The following is a 21,845-nucleotide window of genomic DNA, read 5'->3' as shown; positions in this document are numbered from 1 at the left end:
TGGCAGACAGTTTAAGCCTGCAGAGGATGTTTCTCAGGTTGTGGGCCACCGTGACACATTCTGACTGGAAACCAGGGGGGTGAACTTAGGATGTGTTAGCTTTAATTTTGAAAAAAAGAAAAGAAAAAAAAAAACACAAACTGGAAATCCTGTTCTAATCTACATGTAAGGTCACCCTCACCATGGAAATGCACGCAGAGGAAGCTTTTTTTTTTCTCTCGTCAGTGAGGAAATCTTTTCCCCCAAAGTCAGCTTTTATCATTTGCACCAAAACCAAGCTTTTTCCGTTTGTCCGTTTCAGTCTGCAAAGTTTGATGAGAATAATTTATTAGGAAGGTTGACACTATTTACAGCTTTTGTTGGATGTTGTGCTACTATAGGTGCAATTTCAGATCTTCAAAATCAAAGAGTACATAATTGACAAATGAACAGAAACCTGCAGAATCATAACATTAACATCAGTGACGACAGACGCTGCTTCAAACCTGCAGGAGAAGAGCCGACATGTCTTTATACTGCAAAAAAAAAAACATAACTATATAGTGATCTAAGAAGATGATCCTCACAAGGCCAGAGTGTCCTTTATCAGCCTCCTCATGGTGGTGCTCACGGAAGTTCCGAGAGAATCGGTGATCTGGTACGTGATTTTGTACAGGTATGGCTGCACATCTTTCAGACTGGTGTCAAAAACATTGTCCACTTCAGACTGGGTGGGCATCTTGGGCAGGTATTCGTGGCGGTTTATGACCTCCACCACGTTGATCACCTTCTCCCCGAGCTTTTCGCCCACTTTCTCCCTGCAGATCTGTCTCTCCTGCTCATTAGCCAGGTTGACCACGATGACTTTGATGCTCCACACCTCCCAGGGGATGCACTCGTCGGAGAAGGGCCAGCGAGACTTCTTCTTCTGGTAGAACTCCAGGGAGATCTGCCCCATGCCGTCGCTGCTAAGGGCATCCTGCGGGTATAAAAGCACAGGCAAAAACAGGTCATGACGAGCATTGCTCAGGCCTCCCCACAGGCGACAAGGCCGATAATCATACGCCGAAACCAACAATTTACCTTGAATTCAGACACCGCTTTCCTGATCACCCTGTCCAGCTCCTCGGAGGACACCCTGACAAAGGTGAAGTCGATGAAGTCGCAGTCGATGTCCTGAGTGCCCACGGTGCCGATGGAGTAGGTGCCCTCCTTCTTGTAGTGGAACTTGCCCGTGCTTCGGTGCAGCAAAATGGTGTGTAGCAAGGCGAGCATAGCCTCCTCCACCTGGCGAGCCTCCACCGTGACCTCCAGAACCTCCGAGCGACAATTCATGCTTAAAAGTTGCTTATTTCCATTTACAGCTGAGCAAATACAGCCAGAGTCACGGTAGCTCCTACACTGGGATGACGAAGGTATATTTTGTTTACCTCTAAAAAGGGGCGGAGACTTCCGCACTGTTTTACGCCGTTCAATAAAACACTTCAAATGGGTTCTGCTGGAAAAAAAAAAAGAAGTTTTCCTAGAGAATTATCGGTACAGAGGGCTGATAAACATCAGGGTAATACAGTTAGCTGGATATTTGCTGCTACACCATAATGGACGAACAAATACGCTGAAGTTGGCTTCAGATTCGAAGCTTCCGCCTTGACTCAATAAAGGGCTGCTCCGCTGTTTTGAAGGACCAGGACTACCACGCTCTAGTTCAGCTAGAATCTAACATTTTTGAGGATATTAAAATTAATTACTATTAATATTAATAAAAAAAGTTTCCAGAAGTCATCATTAATATCTGCAAAGCAAAAACAGCACAGACGAAATGTTGTTACACAAACATTTGGCAAACATTTTGTTAGATTTGAAGAAAATGTCATTCTAAAATGTTACATGCGTCAGACTGTATTTTAGGGTTGTTTAGAGCTCAAATTAATTATTATTGTCATTTTAGATTGAGTTGATCAAATATAGTCGAGTCCTTTAATATTGTGATCAGTGGTGTCGTTTTTGCAACAACGACTTTACAGTTACAATAGAATGACATCTGGATAATAATGTTTGGATTTACTTTTGTATAATGTTTACGGATAAATAAATAAATAAATTTAAAAAAATAATAATATATATATATATATATATATATATATATATATATATATATATATATATATATATATATATAAGAATTCGAAACTAATTTAATTAATGACCAGGACATCTTGTGGCAGACGTTATTTAAAGTGAGTGATTCACTTCAGAGGAAATCTGGCTCAAGTTCCAAATGGGATACTAACTTCAGCGTCTTTGATGACGTGAAGGTCAGGTACGGAAAGTCGAGTGGCTCAAAACACACATTTAGTGTATTTTTTTAGAAAGCTAAATTAGAATTTTGCCCACATCTATGTTTTCAGTTGCAGTACTAAAATTCAATACTAATAAAGGCATTTATTTTACAGCCTACACTAAGCAGCGCCTTTATTGAAACGTGTTTCGCTTTTCCTCGAGCAGCCTCGGACACTAACAATCCCCTTCGCGCTGCATTGTGGGAGTTACAGTTTGTGCCACATATCGGTCTCCATAACTTTGTACAGTCAGATCAGAGAGAGAGAGGCGCAAGCCGAAGTCCAGCGGGACGGGCTGAACTCCTCCACTTCAGGATGTTTTACTGGGACTCTTACCTCATATCTGACTGCCGGCCTGCGGAGTACAGGCGGACACTTTGGAAATAGCACGCTTTGGGAAAACTTTTGGCGGCTCTCTTTGCTAATTTGGGAATTGCTACTTGAGCAGACGGTTGCGGAGGTTAGCCAACGAAGCTAACGGGACTTGAAGTAAGAGAATAAGTGCCATTCAGCTGGGCTGTTCAACCTGGGACTACATCCATCTCCCTCTGTCAGAACCAGAACCTTCGTAGTACAGCATGAATATCAATATGCAGAACATAATTTGCATATCACTGCTGTTATCTGATAAGGGCGACTCGTGATTTCGCCGTTTCAGAAACCAAAACTACTACTACTATGAGGTTGTCGGGAAAATTCCCGAAGCAGGTGTATTATTAAGCCGTGACTCTTTTAATGTTGCAAAGAATGTCCCACTCGGACAGTACCAGTTCATATTTCGGTTTGGAGGACCCGCAGTGGCTATGCATGGTCACCCTGTTCGTCGCATCCCTGGTTACGCTGGCTCTGTACTTCATACAGTATTTCCATCCCGGGCTCATAGGAAGCAGGCAGAGAGCAGCAGCTGAGGACAAGGCGGCGGCGGAGGAGGAGGAGGAGGAAGCGGCGGCTCTGCTGGGATGGGCGCTGTCAAAGCAGAGCTGGAAAAGCCAATGGAGGGGAGCGTGGTGCAAGGCTCTGAATGAAGAGGCAACCAAGCGTGGGGTGAGTCTGGTGACAGCTGACCTGCCAGCTGTGGGGCAGGTGACTCCAATAAAGAACGTGAAAGATGGATGCCTTATATGGCTGGATTGCAAAATCCCCAAACACGCTCTCACAAGGAGCTGAAATCACGCCCCACAGTTTTGGAGTAGTAGTAGTTGTTGTATTTTTAATTTAAGTCACTCTAACATGAGTCATGTTACGCCAACTTTGTGTCATTTTTGCTTTTCCGGCTCTTGGAATTTGACAAGTCAGAACACATTGCAGGACTTGGCCAATAAACCGTCGTCGATCGACGCTCAAACAGATGTGTCTGCAACGAGCACACTGATCTGAACTCTCCTCTCTCATCAGGGCGATCTGCTGTTGACGTTTGAAGAAGATGGCGCCGAGGCACCAGAACTCGCCGTCGGCGCCGTGTCCGGCTTTCAGAAATCAGCCACAAACAAGGTAACTCAGCCCAGCACTGGCCTTCCTAGAATCCCCTTGGAAAACGGGAGCCATGCCTGCAACTGCAAATGCATTTTATCTTGGAGCAGACGGGCACTGACTCATCAACCTGCCTGCTTTAGTGCAGGGATTTTCCCCATTAATCTAAAGTTTATAAAGTAGCCTCTGCATATTTTCTTTCTTTCGTTTTCTGTTTTCTTTTTGGTATTCATGACCTTTGGACCCCTTTTGTATGTTGCAACCATAAGCTGCAAGTGTGTTTTAACGGGTTAGAGTGGTGCATAATTGAAAGGGCAAAATGTTTTGTAAACAGAAATCTGAAAAGTGTGGCATGCATTTGTATTCTGGATTGTTACAGCAGAAGGTCTCTACTGCAGCAGGGGTCTGCAACCTGCGGCTCCAGGGACCGTCCACGTTGACTCTTGGCAACTTTGGATAACAATAATAAAGAACAATCTAGTTTTTGAAATATAGACATAATTATCAATGGAGGTTTTTAGAAGTTTCTCAGTTTTTTTTGTTTGTTTTTGTTTCATGGAATAATTGTCCTGGAATTCCTCTGTAAAATGATATGAAAATTAACTTCACATTTCTTTAGATGTAGTTTTCTTGTTATTATGTTGGGAAATGCAAATGTTTTCTCATTTTCCTTATTTTTAAACCTAAAAAAATACAAATTAAATGTAATTCTTAAAAAACAAATCTCATGAAAGAGATTATAAGCTGTATTTTTCAAGAGGTAACATAACTTTTGCAGCTCTGAGTTTTATTTAGCTGAACTGAGGGCAAAAAAAATGGCTCTTCGGATTGTAAGGGTTGCGGACTGAAATGTTGGCCCGTTTATCTTAAAATTTTATGGAGTCTATTAACTAAGTGGGTGTTTTCTGAAGTCAGCTGTTTGGATTTTATTGAGGGGTTTCAGTGTATATGAATATAAACAGCTGCCACAACTTAAAGATTTATATTAAAAATCATTACCATGTCTCCGTTTCCCTTTGGATTCACACCACATTGAGGTTTATTGCTGTACGCATTTGACAACGTAAAAAGGTTCAAAGGGTGTCCATGCTGTTGCCTAAGACTGTATGCACCATGAATGGATGAACACCGGCAGAAAAAATCAACACACACACACACACACACCTCTGTGAAACATTGCTCCTTCTCTTATCAGCTGTGCAAATTTTGCGCCAGCCTTCTCCACAATGCTTGGACGCGAACCCAGGGAGCTTTTATTTTTCCGAGAGGTCAGATAGGGATGGGCCCGCTTCCCCATGCAAACTCAGCCGTTTTCTTTGTGACGGACACGATGTTTAGCAGCTGCACTTGTTGTCGAATGTGCAGAGTTTTAATGAACAGAGGCTTATTTCTCCCCACCTGCTGTGAGCGGTACGTGTGTGTGTGTTTAAGAAGCTTATGTATCGCTGTGACGCTCCGCAATGGGGAGGAGCGTAGAGACAGGAGTGTTCTTGCGCCACAACCTGACATGCAAACTTGCCAGACATGGGATTTGGTTGCATCTAATGGATGGGAAACGCCATCTATGAAGGAGTACATCAATAAATCTGCCCCAATTTCCTTAATTCTGGGTGATCAGTGATTGGTCAGTACTTACATGTGAAGCAGATCTTATCCACCGATCTTATCTTCCTCAGCAAGGGTCTAAAAATCAACCACTATTCTCTATTGCTCTGCTATGAGAGATGTTTGACTGTCTGCACGTTTGCAGCTAACAGTAGTCACCCCACTGTTGACAACTCTGCAACTTTCTTGCTTTATTTAGGAAGATTTGAGACAAAAAAAAAATCAGTATTGGCCAAAATCAGAATCAGCAGGTCAGGCTTTTTAAAGATTGATAATCGCCAATCGGCAAGAAAACGGCAATTGGTTTTGAAGCAATATTCTAGAAGAAGGCTGTTAGTTGTCATTTGTTCTTTTTCTGTATTGGTCTTTATGGGGGTATTTTTGTTACTTTTTGGTTTCCTCATATCAAACGTGTCAAGACAGGGGCTCAAAGAGGAGTGGCAGAAGCAAATGAGGTGGGTTAGCAGTGCTTGCCAACATTTGATGGTGTCATCCGGATGTTACTGCAGATGATCATCTGCTAACTGAGCTGTTTGCTTGTCATGAGGCAACGGTCTTCAGTCAGAGGCTTCTTCAGATATGTTGCGAGACTGACTGCCCTCAATATCATCATCCACAACGTGCCTTTAAAGATACTTGAAGGATATCAGTTACAGTAACATAAAAAAAAAACAAAACAACTGAATTGTGTTCTCAAATTTGATTTTTCATTTCTCTGTCAGATTGTGCTACCGCAATTAAAGGTGAATTTACTTAAACCAGAGGTGCCGACAAGTCCGCTTGCTTTTGTTTTTATTAGCGGCATGTGAAAGAAATAAAGCGAGATAACACAATGTTATGACTCACTGGGGATGTTTATGTTTCCTCTTTGAGCGATTGAAACCCAAAGCAGGTAGAATATGTTCCACATTTCAACAATGGTGATCTCGTTCTCCTTTCACACTTGGTTGGACAACGGTGTGAGTGTCAGTGTCAATATCCGCAACAATTACGTCTTAGTATTGTCACACAGGTTGCTAGTTCATCCTTTGCATTCTGTTCTTATACACATTAACTACTCTTACCGTTCTTTTCCAGATACTTTGAAGGCTTTATGTTTATGCGTGAATTGAAAAGAGGAAGGACAATACAGACAAAAACAGTCCGAGGTTAAAGTGTAGATTTCTGCAACTGACAAATCAGACTGCAAGTCAGTTTTCGCAGAATTTCCTTCTTCAGTTCACACTGAACAAGAGAAATGCTGCTGTGAGAGTTGCACAGTCACCGACCGTGAGCTGAAGCAGTGAGTTTGCATTGTGCCATGTCTGTCTCAAGTGATAAAGGTGTGGCTGTGCTGCAACAGAGTAGAATTACTCAGAGGGACCCAGCAACAGGCTGCCTGAACCAGTACCAGCTCATTTGTATATGAATAGTGCTGTCTGACTTTATGCCTCATTAAAAATATTTTATTGTGGTTTATAAAGGCGTAATGCAGCACAGGCCCGCTCCGCAGCTTCATACTGTTCTGGCGGAGGGAGTGCAATTAATGTGATTTAAACCGCTTCGACCAATTGAAGTGCTTCTTCTGCTTTGCGATACAGTCGGCTGCGTCTCGCAGCACCAGCTCTGCTCAGAAGTTTGCATACGCTCGCCGTGCGCAGAAAAGCCATGTCGAGGTTGGTTCTGTTTTTAGAATGATTATGCAACATGCAACGTAAATAATTATTGGGCTACACAGTGGCACAGCAAAATGGTTTCAGGCTCAAATTCTGGTCAGTGAAGCTCAAGCGTAGAGTTTGCATGTTCTCCTTGTCCATGTGTGGGCATTACTGATTTATTTTTTTGTTGTTTTGTCTGAAAAGTTGCTAAATGCAGTGACAAAATCGCTACGTTGTCAACAGTGGAGTGACTATTGTGAATAGCAGATGTGAGCTGGTGGGCAGGTCTGTCAGGCAGAGCAAAAGTGGACAGTGACTGATATTCAGACGTTTCCAGACGCAGATAAGATGGGTGGATAAATTAGTTTTTCCATGCAAGTATTGGACATTCGCCAATCTCCCAAAATTGAGAAAATCAGGAGAGTAAATCATACATTCCAGCTCAAGTATACACAGGGCCTCCACGCCTCCTTAAAAAGTCTTACATTTGTTTGTATACAATCAAGGCCTTAAAATGTCTTGTTTTTTTTGTTTTGTTTTAAATGTAAGTTTGCCTATGATAATAACAGGTCTTAATTTTTTTTTTGCGGCAAGACTGTTTAGTGTAACTTTGTTTCCTCATGTGACCATTTTGTCAGGCAAAGGTTTCAGTCACACCCAAACATCTTCATTGCATTCTGTTGCTTGCTAGCAGCTAATATACCCTTGCTAGCTAGCTAGCTGTTTCACCTCTATCATGGGGACAAAGGCAGGTTCTTCCCTCGCCACTCTTCCACTCGGCTCCTTCAGACTAGCCAGCAACAATTAGCAAACACCTGGTGGAACCGCACATCTGCTGAGCTCAACCGCACATCTGCTGAGGTTGTGTTATAAAATGATGTAATGTGACTGCAAAGCACATAATACTGCCCCTTTAAAGTCCCGCAACTCAACATTTTTACAAGTGACCAAAGAATTAGAGAACTCAAGATTGCTTTTTTGTTTTCTTTCAATTCTGAGTCCTGCGCCTGTAGTTCCCCTCCCGAGTTAAACTGCTTTCTGTTTTCCTTCCTGACAACAGGCCGCCTCCTGCAGCGTGGTTGGAGAGAAGCTTCAGTTCTCTCTCAGCGCAGCATCCTCCTCAGCCGGAGCGGATCCTTGCAAATACACGGCGTGCATAGCTCCAGTAGAGCTGCAGGTAAAATACGCTACATTCAGCAGGCTCCACATTCAATTAAATTAGCACACGTAATAATGCCGTGTTTTTTTTTTTTGTTCCCTAATTTATTATTTTTTATTATTGTTTTAACAATGAAAACAGATTTACCTCCTTGCCAGTGTGGTTTAGTTTAATGAGAGAGTTTATTGAATGCGTTGAATCAGTGCTGGCAGCAGCATTAGATTAAATGGTTTGAGGTTGTTTCTGCGCTTGGCAAAAGTCCCACAGACCTCATTAAAGGTCCGTGTCAGGCCCGTCTCCAGGAAAGAGGGCCCACTCTGCTTACATTACAGGATCGATGAAACCCTAGTTATGACCTTAATAACTATTGAGACCTTTTTTTTTTTTTTTTTTTGCTGATTGTGCTGATCTGTTCCAAAAATATCTCCAGTGGATATTTGTCAGTATTTTCCAGTCTCTGGTTGGAAGTGGGGTTTGAAAGGTGTTGGGATTCATATCAGGCCACTACTCTTCATTAATCCTGTTAGGCTTTCATCCCGCTCAGTCTTAAATCTTCACTGATGTAGAGTCACTGACAACGCGAGGTAACCCAATTGTATTAGAGCTATTTTTAGCGTCATAAGGTGCTTGTCACCAGCCGAAGCTCATTGTGCTTTTAACAGAGCGGGGGTGAACGACTGGAAGCCTGAAGGCAGGAAGCATGCCGGCTTGTTTTTGTTTTGGTCGCCCATCCGATCTGCCATGAATCCAGGGAAACAAAGGAGGCCTCTCGTCTCTTTGTCACTCTCACTGCTTTGGATTAGCCTGGAAAAGCGGAAGGCCTGTTAAATGTTCCCTTCTGCTTGACAGCGATCCAGGCTGGAACGCTCTCAGCTTATCGTGTAATGAGGGTCAGGATATGTAGGACAGAAGGCCTGTGCTTCTGCATGTGGACAAAATGGTCCAGCCGGTGCGCGAAGGTGGGCTAGCACTCTGGCTTTTAACGTTGTACAACCTGCAGCGTGTGATGAGGAAGAGCCTCGGCACATGCAGCCTCCATCTTTAAAATGTAAATATAGTTGCCGATTTCAATAATAGGAACTTTTAACCACTTCCCAGAGGGTTTTTTTTATTGCTGAAAACCTCACAATTCAATTCAATTTTGACTCTTCACATTGATTTGATTCAATATTGATTTAGTAATAAGCAGTATACAAATAATTAATGGGATTAGCTTTTGATAATTTTGTGTATTCCTTTTCCAGTATGAACAGTCTGTGTGTACATTCACATTTGTAAATAATTTTCTCTCTTCACGTAGAAACTGAGATAAATTCACATCATTTTAAGGATGTTTGAACGTTGCCATTCTCAGCCACACTCCTCACCAGTAGGTGGCGGTAATGCACACCACATAGCTGTTTGCCAACCTCCAATAAACTGAAGAAGATGATGACTTCATATAGAAGTCAAAATTGACTTAAATATAAAAAATATTCAGTAAAATTAAAAAATATCAAGAATTTTAATATCATATATATATTTTAAGGTTAACTTGTGTTAGTTTGTAACTCCTCTAATATTCCACACTGGTCTCCAAATGTATGTATATGAGAGATTTCAAATATATTTGGAATTCAGATTTTTAATAAAGTAAAAACTTTGGTTGGGAGCTTTTTAAAACCTCTACACACCCCGATGCCAGTAATCAGCCCAGTCACACCCCAGCTGTTTTCTGATGACCTCCACGTTTTGCTGTGAACGTTCTGTAACTTCTTGGTCCAGAGCTCTCTTGCAAAATATATTTTTAATCTCAATGGGATTTTCCCAGTGACATAAAGGTTAAATAAAGCAAAATAAAACATTTTATTCAAGCATGGCTTTCCAAAGGTGTTAAAATGACGTGCTGGAATCTGCAGAAACCCTGATTCCAGCGTTCTTGCCGGGACTGTGCAGCAGCGCTCTCTAGACAAGGTCCAACAAAGACTTTGATGTGGATAAACTTGCTTGGCTTGTTCCGAGTCCTGACCTCATCCCTATGGAGCACCATTGGAGTAAATTAGCACTGTTAGCCAGCATCTCTTGTTCAAATATTCTCAAATGTTCTCCTGGAACAAAATGATCCAGTATTCCTATAAAAAAATCCAGAACACCTTCCCAGAAGAGCTGAGGCTGTTACAGCTGCACAGGATGAGCCAACTCTGTATTATTCATTGCGTGTAAAGTTGAATGTTTGGATACTTTCTAATATAATGCATCTCTTTTGGTAAAGACTGATTGACGGCCATAGAGTTAACTGGAACTGTCCCACTGGAAAACTGGGTTCATTTCAGCACATTGAACCACGGATTTATGCTTCACCTATAAAACCTGCTAGTTTAATAAAGTTTGCTAATATCTTAGTCATTATGTTCTGGCTCCCTCTGGGTTTTGAAACTACTGGGTTCACACTAATAATTGTTTTCTGGCATGGCCTGTTCTGCCTCTCTTACACACACACACACACTTTCTGAAAAAGTATTTTTTCTCAGGAAAAATCCTCATCTTAATGATGTCACGTCTCAAATAACAATCCCACGTCGTCGTGGTGAAAACAAGCACTTCCTGCTTGATTACTTCCAGTTTTTGCCCCCACTTGCAAAGTAATTAATGATGTTATTGTTGGTTATTTTTATAAAGCGCTCTGGCCATTTCCATCAGAGGCTGTGATGTGTGTTTTCTCGATCCATTAAAGAATTCCTGTTCGTGTCTGATAAGGCCTTTGTTTGGCATCACATGGCCTCTGATCAGTCCCACACTGGAATCCAGGGCCTGTTGAGGCAAGAATACCCAGTTTCTCTTTTCTTTTCCACACTTTCCTTTCTTTCCACAGATTTCTTTTCCTACTAGGCGAACAAGCCCGTCGTAGTACTGGTCTTCTCTTCTCCTAGCGTTCCTTTTATCAGGGCACCACTCCCTTTAAAAGCAACTATTCTGCCCTCAATAAGGTTTTTGTCATTAGGTTGATTTGGAGAAACTTTGTAATTAACTTAGAAGCAACTCACTTTGCCGCAATAAAAACCGAAGCCATAAAGTCTGAGGAAAATATTTCTGCCAGCCTCAAACCTTCTGCTTCATCAGCAGACGACTTGTGTGAAATAATTATTTCTGTGTACTCCTCAGCTTCAGCTACGCATGCAGGAAGTCCAAGATGAGATCAAGGTGAGCTGGGAAGTGTCCCGTTTGGACACTGAGGGCCTGCACGTGACCCCCGACCTCACACAGGTAAATCTGATGGTGAAGATCTCTGCATGCGGTATGAAATGGGTTCTTGTATCAAAATTAATGAATATATTGATAAATGAATCTTAGACTGGTTTTAGGAATGGGCTGTGGCTAAAAATGTGACAATTTTCCTTTTTGTGCTATTGCTGCTTCACTGTATTTGGGGAAACTGACATAGTAAACAATATTAAATGAAACAAGTCAAAAGCGGCTAAGATTTGGGAGCGAAAAAGGGCAGACGGCTTGTTCTAATAGGTATTATTGATTTTTTTAAAAAATATGACAAGCAAAAAAAAAGCATCTTAAAGACTTGACTTGTGTTTTGGGTACACACACCACAAAACTACAATTTTCTAAGCCAATTGCTCCATTTTGTTGTTTAGAAACATTTCAGACGTGTTTATGTTTTGCTAAAATCATGAATCCGTCCTTTCCCTCGACTGAGTCACAGGTTTATGTCAGATAATGGTTTGAGATCATGTGGGATCAAAGACGGTGTATTAAGCCGAGTTTTGAAAAATATTTTGTTTCACAATATAAGGATTTATTGCATTTTGAAATGTTTAAAAAAAAAATTATTCCCTTACAAAAAGAAATCTGTAAGGGAATTTCTTTTTGGGGTTGTCTGAAATACTCAAATACCCAATAAACTTTGTAAAAAATAAAATTAAATCTCCTTGGAAATCTTTGTATTCCAATGTAATCAGAAATGGGCGTGGCCAACTGGCTCAACAGCGCCCCCTAAATATAACGTAGGTATTTCAAATTTGATGCAAAAATGGGTCCCTCTGAGGAAAAAAAACGTGCTTTATGTGTTTAAACTTTGTCTAAGGACAAATAATTTCTAAATGCCACAGAAGGTTTTCATTAGCCCTTTGACCCCCAAACAGGAAGACGGCTCATCAGTGAGCCTGTCTGAACATAATGTGGAGGTTTGCTTAGAGTGGCCCCTACTGGCGAAGAGTGGGATTGCACGGCAGGCTAACTTGAGGCGGCGGTGAAGAACGCCCTCGGTCACGACGCAGCTTTAATTTAAGATGGAATCTGACTAAAGTTCTGTTTGTCAAACAAATCAATAATAATCAGCGAGAAGTAGAAGCATGTTTCAATCTCAAAGAGTTGCTTTATGTTTCCAGTTGAAGAAAGAAACCTTTGATTCACCATGTCTGTTCCTGACTTGTCAGGATGCTGCCAACACGTGGACCGCAGCGGCCGTTAAGGAGCAGCTGAGGCAGCTGCTGCGTGCGACTCGTCCCTCTGTGCTGCTGAGCTGCAGGCCTACTCAGGCCTCGCAGCGCAAGGTGAGGCGACGCGTTTTTTTACTGTTGGGTTGCTTTGTGTTGCTCTCTGACCTGAATCGGGTCTGAAACGGTTAATCAGATTAACCGCGATGAGTTGATTTTCGGAAGTAATTGTCAACTAGTTTAGTCTTTGATTCATCATTAATTCAGACTCAAAAAGGGACCTTTTGCTGTAACTGAGTTGATTATATTATAATTATATAATAGTAATTATATAATTATATTATTTTTATAACTTAGTCGTGGTTTAAATTTCACGTCTACTACATTTCATTTAGCGGTACCAGAATAAAGGAGAGTGAATACATATGCGTATCATACTTTTTTTATTTTTAATTCTTGTAAAAAGTATTTGCAGACCATATGCCATCTCGCATCCTCAACTGGTTCCGCGAGTTGGTCACTGTTGTTTACCAACAGTTTTCTGTTCTGTGTTTTCTCCAACAGGAAGCTCATAGCAAAGTGCTGTCGCCGCCGAAGCCCCCCCGCGCCCACGACTGGAAGCTGCTTGTGAAAAACACTCGGGTCACACTCAGTCAGGAGGAAGACGCTGCAGGTGAGCTGCTGGGCTGCAAAGCTCTGCAGTTCTGCACCATGAAAGCATTTTCAACACACTTCTTCTTTAAGTCGCCCGGATCCTCCAAACTCAGAGAAATGAAGACGAGGATATACCTGGGAGGAGTAAACGAATAATGTCGCTACGCTTCGAAACTCTCAGAGGCTATCCTGCTGTTACTGTAGGGTAGCAACATGCAGTTGAGAACCAATTTGAAACCCATCGAGTTCCCAATTCCTAAGTAATTTCGAAGCCTATCAACAGTTGTTTGCTACCTTGTGGCTCTAGTATTTTTGAGAGCTAGTTCTCCTATTCTTTGCCAAAGTAAATAATTGATGCGTTCTAAAGAAATTCTTAGAAATACTTTGTTGTTGTTTTCCTCTCTCTGCTAAAACAAGCACAGAGAAACCATCAGAACTGTACCGTCTGTACAGATTGAGATCTAACCATGGCAGTGAGCTTCCTGTCCGTTGCTCTGGAGGACATGCAGAGCAGAGCGATAAGCAGACACTGCTGCTGGAGAGATGCTGCAGGGGGCTTTTTTTTTTTAAAGGAAAATTGAGTTTGTGAGCTGTAGAAAACTGCAGCAGAGACACGGAGATGAAACCTGTCATCATTAGCAGTTATAATCACAAATCAACTTGTTTATTTAAAAAAACAAAACAAAAAAAAAAGATTATGTAACATTTGTGGCTTTAAATTAGTTTTATTGACCTGGACTGAGGGCCAAACTGGCCCTTTGGAGAGTAAATGTTGCAGACCTCTGCTCTAGGCGGTCTGGACACATGTTGAATTTTAGGCTTTTTGTCTGCATAGCTTTGTGGTAATCCATCAATTAGATTTCAGATTTTATTGGAAAACCACTCCATACTCATTAGTAACCATTTTTAATACTTGTTTTTTCTCCAAAATGGCCAGTTGGTACTTTTTGTGATTCCATCACCTTACTTTTTATTGAGCCTGTGTGGCTCACATAGAGGCTTCTAATAATTCTCCTTTGAACACAGTTTTTAAATGACTATATGGAAGAAAAGAGAACAAAAACAATAAAAAAAAGTTGTATTTAAATTTAAAATCAAACACGATAACACGATTTTTACGAGTTACAATGTGCCGCATAACCTGTTCTGGAGCAGGTTTAGTCGAGCTCATGTCACCACGGTGATTTGACGACACTCCAATGAATCCACCTTTTGTGACACCGAGAACTTGTCGCCTCAACATATTAATCTCATTTTGTTGCACAGCCATTTGATCCGGTTAAGAAGGAAATGTTTCCTGAATCAACAGGAAGGAGGCAAATCTTTCAACGGGACCAGGAAGCTCCACAACCTAAGTGTAGTTTATTCTGCTCATGTAGGAGGGCATCCAGTCCAGAGTGCAGGAGAGCAGGTGCTTTCTGCCCCGTTTTGTGACTTCAGCTAAATGTTGTTTGCATTGTGTGGAGGTAATTCAACACCCACATCAGCACCGCCACACCCAGTGTAGTAGGATGGAGCAGGATGTGAGAATTCCCTGCGGTCAGGAGGGAGGGAGGGTGGCTAAGATTACAAGCTAATTGTGCCAGTACAGTACGGAGTAATTATCTAGTGAGGATGGTGGTGTTACAACCTCAGTAATCTACAGGATTTACTGCAGCACTGTGACAAAACCTCCAACTCTAAGTCACTTGAAAGCAGAATCTCTTCTAATCTGCTTTTCATGTTTATATACTCACTTTACTTTGGCTCAAGATCTCCTAGCAAATGTTCTTAAAGGAAGTCTCTCGTTATAGTTCAGCAGATCATTTGAATATTTCTGCAAAATCGTTAACATGCAGGCACAAGAACCTAACAAAGCGCAGATTTTTGCCAGGGGTTTGCAGTTTTTTTGTTGTTGTTTTTCTTAAGTGTTTCAAGGACAATTTATTTTTGCACTAAATGTGCCTATATTTATCACAGATGAATACTTTTGGTGTCAAATCATGCATAACTGGACCCATAGAAATCATATTCACTGATAATTTTTTTTATTTTTCAAGATGACCATTAGTTGAGCTAATGCTAACCATGAAAGACGGCTGTCGCATGTCTTTGTCTTTCCAGTTAGCGAATGGTGTGATACTCACAAACTGCAAAATTCTCAGTTTCAGATTTAGCGTCTGATTTAGTTACATATCATCACATTAAAGTTTATAGCTGTCACACAGCTTTATAGCTGTCGTATTAATGAATGAATGTTATGACCAAAGTTGAAAACATGCGATGCGACACGAAGTTCATCCAACTCACAAAAATCTGAAAAATTGGATTAAAAGGTTCAAAAACAGCTGCTGTCTTGAAAAATGAAAATGAAGTGGGAAATATGAAAACATGTGACCAGAGGCCTGAGCATTTTTTATGCTTGTATTCACGCTTGAAAGATTTCTACAGTTACCTGCTACGCCACCAGTTTTCGAACCATTTCCTCTTGTGTCTGCAGGCAGCGTGAATCCTCTGTGTGTGCTGCAGCTGGACGATCCCCCCCAGAGGTTCAGCACCTCCGTTTTGAAGAACACAACCAATCCTACCTGGGAGCAGCCATTTGTCTTGTAAGTTTGCCAACACCTGCTCACCATCACCACCCCGTAATAATTGGCATTTTCCGCAAAGACGCTAACTAAACTGATTTATTTAATTTATTCTTTTCCACCAGTGAGTTGAACGGACGATCAAAGGAGCTCTCTGTTCAGTTGATGAATGATGGTCAACCTCCAGAGAGTAAGGGGAGCTCTCTGTGTTATTTTCTGTAGCTGCAACGCTGCATGTGTTGTTGTGGAGGAGGGACTAAAACATGGTTGCTGTGCGTGTCCAGGTTCTCTACTAGGGAAGGTGTGTGTGCCTTTTGATCTGGTGAAGAAGCAACCCAAAGGACAGCAGACATTTGCACTTAAGACCAAAGATTCTGTGACTGGATCACTTACTACTGAGGTAACTTCACCAAGCCTGTTAGCATCAAAGCTAATTTTATATGTGTAAGTAGATCCAATAACCTGACTTTTATCTCAAAGTTTACCTTTCTAGAGCCCAGTGAGGTGAGGTCCTGGCAGCCTCCAACTCCAGCCGCCAGTAAGAGGGTGGAGATGGACCGGACCGTGATGCCCTGCGGCACCGTGGTCACCACCGTCACCGCCGTGAAGAGCAAGCCAGGACGACCTCTCCCGCTCAACAACACTGGTAAAGCAGTGAAACTGTGACCGCAGTGGGCTTGTTGGGAAAGTGGGAAATATTCTACCCTGTAATTTAAATAGAAAACATGTAAAAAAATAAATAAAAAAAAAGACACACAAATGATCCAGAATTGTTTTTATCTCCAACATTTCCCTTTGTTGCAGCTGAACATTTAACAGTTATTTACTGATCTGGCCTGGACTTTGTTCATGAGGTTTGGGGCGCGTCGACGCAGGGTTACACCTGCAGATCGTCACCAATAGATCTCTTCTGATCAACGAGTTCATTCATATTATTTGAAGTCGTACAACTCCGTAGTTTCTGTCTCGTCAGAGCCCGCCCTGAAGCCGATCAACAGCAAGGCCAAGCTAGCCGAGCGCCGGGTTTCAGAGCAGGTGTCCCCGCTGGGCGGCACGGTGAGCAAGGCCTTGTCGTCCTCCGACACGGAGCTGCTCATGCTCAACGGGACCGACCCGGTGGCCGAAGCAGCCATCAGACAGCTCCATCAGTCCGCCAAGCAGAAGCTCAAGTCGCCGGTGAAGAAGAGCACCATCATCATCTCGGGCATCGCCAAAGTAAGGATGAGCTGCAGGAATCTTGAACAGAAGCTGTCTCTTTTGTTTTTTGTGATAGTTTCTTTTAAAGAAAAAAAGAAAGCTAGAAGTTTGAGTGTCGTTACTGGTTTTTCTTTTGCCTCTTGCTGAAACCCCGTGGAAGCACATCTGGAAACGCAGCTTAGCAATAACATCTGCTTCCTCCCTTAGACGCCCCTGTCTCAGGACGACGAACTCGCTCTGATGGCGGGCTACGCGGCACAGATGGACGCCTCGATGTCGGAGAGCAGCTCCACCCAGGACGTGACCACGGCGGTCGCGTCGGGCACCAGCAGCGTCCCTGAGGGGTCCGAGTCCCAGGAGGGGCCCGCCGGAGTCGGCCGGCCCCCAGAAGACTGGGAGAGTCAAACCGAAGAAGCGCTAGACAACACGTCGTTGTCCATGTGTGTGTCTGAGGCGAGCTGCAAGAAAAGCAGAGGTGAGAAATCACGCAAGGCGTCCAGAAATGACCCGCAGGCTGGCTGTAGAAGAGATGCACCCATCATACATTTATATTTATAAATATAGAAATTACAAAATATTTTTTTTTAATATGATTTTCTTAAACACAGGACTGGGTTACAGAACTGTCTCTTCAAGTGGTGGGACAGAGGTATCATTTAAATAGTCACCCTAACCGAGAAGTCTCCTTTTGTCCTGTTTTCCAACCGATCATGGCACGCTGACACGTTTCTTTGGTTTTTGTTTTTAAATATCTCAAAATGCGTTTTATCTCAAAAATGTTTTTCCTTGAGGTCATTTTAGAATAACTGCCAGGGCATCCAAGCTAAAATGTACAATGTCAGATTGTCAAAGCATTTTCATTCAGAAGGTTTTTTTTTGTCAGTGGCCTTCGTTTGAAAGTGCTATGACAGGAAAGTGGGTAATGAGAGAGATGGGAAGATGTGGGTCAAAGGTCACCAGGCTGGGAATCGAACCTGCGAGAACTAAGGCCTCCTTCTGTGGGCTGTGCTTAATCCCTGTACCACCACAGCACCTCCATCATTTTCTCTTTTAAAGCTAAATGATTAAAAGCTGATTCCATTGTGCGTCTTGTATTTTTCAGGAAAATAAACTCAGAAGTAATGGTTTGTTTTGACGATTCTGCCAGACGCGCTGAGAAGATTTTAAAGATTTTAAAGCTTCCCGTTTCTCCGTAGACATTGAGCTGAGTTTGAAATGTCCATGTCATGGTGTGAAAGCAGCAGATGATGTGATTGGCTGACAAACTCAGCACAAGCTACGTTCTGCATTTGGTTTTAAATACAGACCAAATTCATATATAAAATAAAAATCTATCTATTTTTCACCTACACTTACTTTAAGTGTTGAGCTCCCATAAGCAGGTGGACCACTAGTAATAATATCTTTAAAGTTGTGTGCGGTCAGATTTATGTTTTTGCCTGTATTTTTTATGGCTGTCTGTTCCTACCCAATGATCCTGTCTGTTTTCTTTGTTCTTTTCTCTCTTTTCTTCCATTTGTTTGAACCTTTTTGAACTTTCATCACTGCCATCTTAGAGGAGAGCAGTGCTAAGCAGACTATTTGCCCTGATGAGTAAGTTACTTCATGAGCTTGTAGCATCTTTCAGACTCTAGTGTGTGTAGTCTTGCTAGTAGCACTACTAGAATTTAGGAGTATGACGGGGCTGACGATTATAGTTTGTTTGTTTTGTTTTTGTTTTTTTCTAATCACGCACCATAGATCTGACTGAAACAGAAGTAAAAGACATTGGTCCTCATTTATCAAATGTGGCAAAGTCTGAACTGTCATTTTCACATCAGGTTTGAGGTGCACTTTGTGAGTATATGAAACCTGGTCTCAGATCAGCGACGCTGAGGCTCTCTATGATCATTTTCAATAATGGAAAATTGTAGGGAAACAGCCCACAATCTTTTACTGCATCACCATCACCGTCACACAGCCAAACAAACGGCACATGGCCGACTTCCAAAAACACAAACGGCAACCAGAAGGGAAAGAAACATTTCCCGCTTTTATTTATTGTACTGATGCGTTAAAATATGACCAGCATTGGTCAATGCCAGTTCATGGTGCATCCCTAAGAAACCGTAAAGGTTAAAGGTGATCATTTACAGCGGATTATTTTTTATTTGCTTTAATTTTTGATAATGAGGCTCATTCACTTTACACTATAATGTTGAGCCTGTTAATGTGTTTTCCGTCATTAATTTATTTGTAGGTTTTATTAAAAATTTTAAATTGACCTCAACAGACGCATGTAGCGTGTTTCCAGATTGTAGACAGAAACAAAGGAAGCATGCTAGTTGGACTCAGTGACGGCTGTTTGATGATACAGTTTGCGTGTGTTAGCTGGTATTTATAAAACCCCTCCAAATTCATTAATATCTACAATCATTTCCTCCTAAGCATCCATTATAGAGTCCATTAAAAAAAGTCCAACTAACACATAGCCTGTACCACTTTAAGTTCCCGTTTGTTTCTTAATCTTTCAGATTCTCTAAAGGTTCTGGACAAGCAGTAGTTTCCTTCAATTTCATGCTAACTTGTTTCCTTACCTCACGTTTTTCTCTTTTGCTGCAGGGAGCTTCCTCCAGAAGAGCGCCAAGCTCTTCTTCCGGCGTCGCCACCAGCGCAAAGAGCCGGGGATGAGCCAGTCGCACAACGACCTGGTTTACCTCGAGTCTCCGGCCGCAGTGGAGCGGGCCAGCAGGACCGCCACGCTTAGCCGCATGCTCGTCCGCAAGAGCAAGAGCAGCAAGAACAAGAGCAAAGCCAACGGCTCGACTCCCTCGGGGGAGCCGCACGTGTGACCTCAGCCTCCGCTCGACCTCAGCCTCTCTCACAGCTACCATCATCACCTCCGTGTTAAAGATGCACTGGCAAAACATCAAAGGCTAACCTCGCTCCCCGCTAACGCCGAGTCTGCAGACGGGAGCCACTGCACTGTGAACAGGAGGGCCGGGGAAGCCTTTCCTTGTGACGTTCAACATAAATACTTCCTGTAAAGATTTTACAGACTGCATGGGTTTACACGTGAACAAAAGCGTACTGTCCAGGGTCGACGGCTGATATCGTTTAGCTTGGTTTCTTTTAACCTTTTTCTTTTTTATACCGCAGTCGGGAATATTAAGTGCTTTTACGGCCCCCGTCACGGACCGACTGGGACCGATGCGGGCCATCTTGTCTTTACCTCACCGACGCAGAAACTCTCCCTGCTGTACGCCGCTGGGTTTCCTACGCCGGATCAGCAGCACCAAAGAAGAAGAGCAGAGAGCTGTTTGGATGAATCGCACGAGTCGAGTAACTTGAATTGACCGTGCGATGACAGAGTTAAAATTGTTCTCAAAGGGAGTTCAGCATCTTCGGATTCCGACTTTAACACTAACGTTACAGTATGACCGGGTTGAAAATCATGAAATTTGTCTTTTAATATGCATTTGCAGTGGATGCAAAATCTCTTCAAACCTCCCTTCCCCCTTTTCTCCTTTTTAACTTATTTTCTCTGAATGAAAAAGAAATGTGATGATGATGATAAATCTAGTGTAGCATGAGTAAGACATTAATTTGCAACCTAAAAATGTTTCACAAGTGAGACCTAAGTACACTGAAAGCATTGCGTAAAGGTTGTAAAGCAGTTTTCTTTTTACAAAAGTAGCTGTTTCAGATGAATTATTGGTTGTAGCGAGGCGAACCACTAGCTTTTATCACAGCAGCATGCTTCCAGCTCGCTGTGATGATTTATGTCTAGTCTTCCTAAAAGATTCCTCCTGTTCACTACTGCTGTCAGCGGGGGTGTTGGCGTGTCCAAAGGGAACTGAATAAACCTTTATCCCACTTCTATGCTACACAAACCTGCCAAACTCTCCCCAGTAATGAACCTTCTCCTCTCTGCTTCGTCATTTATTCGATTGTCGGTTTTTATCGCATTTCGGGAGCAAACCAAATAGACTGGCTGCTTTGTTTAAATCCAGCTAATGATTGTATTTCTCTCTCTCTCTCTCTCTCGTTACTGTGCGTCCTTTTTTTAACTGCTGTTTATCTGTGATGTCTTTGCTCCGAGGACAGATGCAGCGCAGAGACGGCGCCAACGGATCGCCTTATAACTCCTCTGAAAACGACTTCAGCCACTTTAGGCTTGTTCCTCAGCTTTCCTCATCTGTCAAGACTAAAGGACTGGAGTGTGTTGTTAGGGTTGCCCTGGGAGACAACCATACAACCTCTTGCACCATCAGCTGTGTTTGTAACCTAGAAGCCTATGCACATATCTAATTCCTGGTTGTTTACATTATGGGACGATTAAAAACACTTGTTTTTTTTTTGTTTGTTTTTTTCGTCTTAAGGACAACACATCTGCAGAGGTTGTTGGCTTCCCTGCGTCATGGTACATTCATGACAGCAGTTTGTTTTGTTTCTTTAAGAATCAGTCACGACTGCACAACTGAGGACGGGGAAGAGAAAACCGATTTTCTCAAATCTCCACCAGCTCCGCAACCCTCCACTTTTCCAGTCCTCAAGAACTTCCCTGTTGATCATTCACTAATAAGCAACAGGGCTATGTGTGTTTATCAGAATACTTAAAACCTTTTTATGTTTTTCTTTTCTTTTTTTTCTTTAATGGTGTCTGCTCTGTGCACATAAACTGGCTGAAGTGCTGCTGCAGAATGCCATATTTTGGAACTAAAATCCAATGGGAGTTATTTAATTTCCAGCAATAAACACTGAGTGACTACATGAAGCTGTGCCGACACTGATTGAATGATGTATACGTTTTCTGTGTGCTGTTTAAAACG

The 21,845-nt window shown here is 42.3% G+C and overlaps 2 protein-coding genes across 4 annotated transcripts; one reads left to right on the top strand and one right to left on the bottom strand.

Moving 5' to 3' along the window:
* Positions 1-80: 80 nt before the first annotated feature.
* Positions 81-1,614, bottom strand: atg101 (autophagy related 101). Its single transcript, XM_008428227.3, has 2 exons — positions 1,063-1,614; positions 81-958 (listed from the first exon to the last, which is right to left on the bottom strand). The coding sequence occupies exons 1-2, from the start codon at positions 1,312-1,314 to the stop codon at positions 563-565; spliced, it is 648 nt and encodes a 215-aa protein (XP_008426449.1). The 5' UTR covers positions 1,315-1,614; the 3' UTR covers positions 81-562.
* Positions 1,615-2,229: 615 nt separating this feature from the next.
* Positions 2,230-21,786, top strand: c2cd2 (C2 calcium dependent domain containing 2). 3 transcript variants are annotated; one of them, XM_017308693.2, is made up of 14 exons: positions 2,230-3,362; positions 3,714-3,809; positions 8,091-8,207; positions 11,331-11,432; positions 12,617-12,733; positions 13,181-13,289; positions 15,750-15,858; positions 15,963-16,027; positions 16,122-16,237; positions 16,318-16,483; positions 16,796-17,052; positions 17,242-17,509; positions 18,591-18,627; positions 19,636-21,786. In XM_017308693.2, the coding sequence occupies exons 1-14, from the start codon at positions 3,054-3,056 to the stop codon at positions 19,778-19,780; spliced, it is 2,013 nt and encodes a 670-aa protein (XP_017164182.2). In that variant the 5' UTR covers positions 2,230-3,053; the 3' UTR covers positions 19,781-21,786. The 3 variants fall into 3 exon arrangements, with proteins under 3 accessions (XP_017164182.2, XP_017164181.2, XP_008426454.2); XM_017308692.2 differs by lacking the exon at positions 18,591-18,627 and having other exon boundaries at positions 2,235-3,362; XM_008428232.3 differs by lacking the exon at positions 18,591-18,627 and having other exon boundaries at positions 2,246-3,362; positions 16,811-17,052.
* Positions 21,787-21,845: the final 59 nt, after the last annotated feature.

Source organism: Poecilia reticulata, chromosome 14 (genome assembly GCF_904066995.2).
Source record: "Poecilia reticulata chromosome 14, P_reticulata-male-v2, whole genome shotgun sequence".
Taxonomy (NCBI): domain Eukaryota; kingdom Metazoa; phylum Chordata; class Actinopteri; order Cyprinodontiformes; family Poeciliidae; genus Poecilia; species Poecilia reticulata.
Note: the sequence above shows the minus strand (reverse complement) of the source record. Positions and strands in the feature narration are given on the sequence as shown.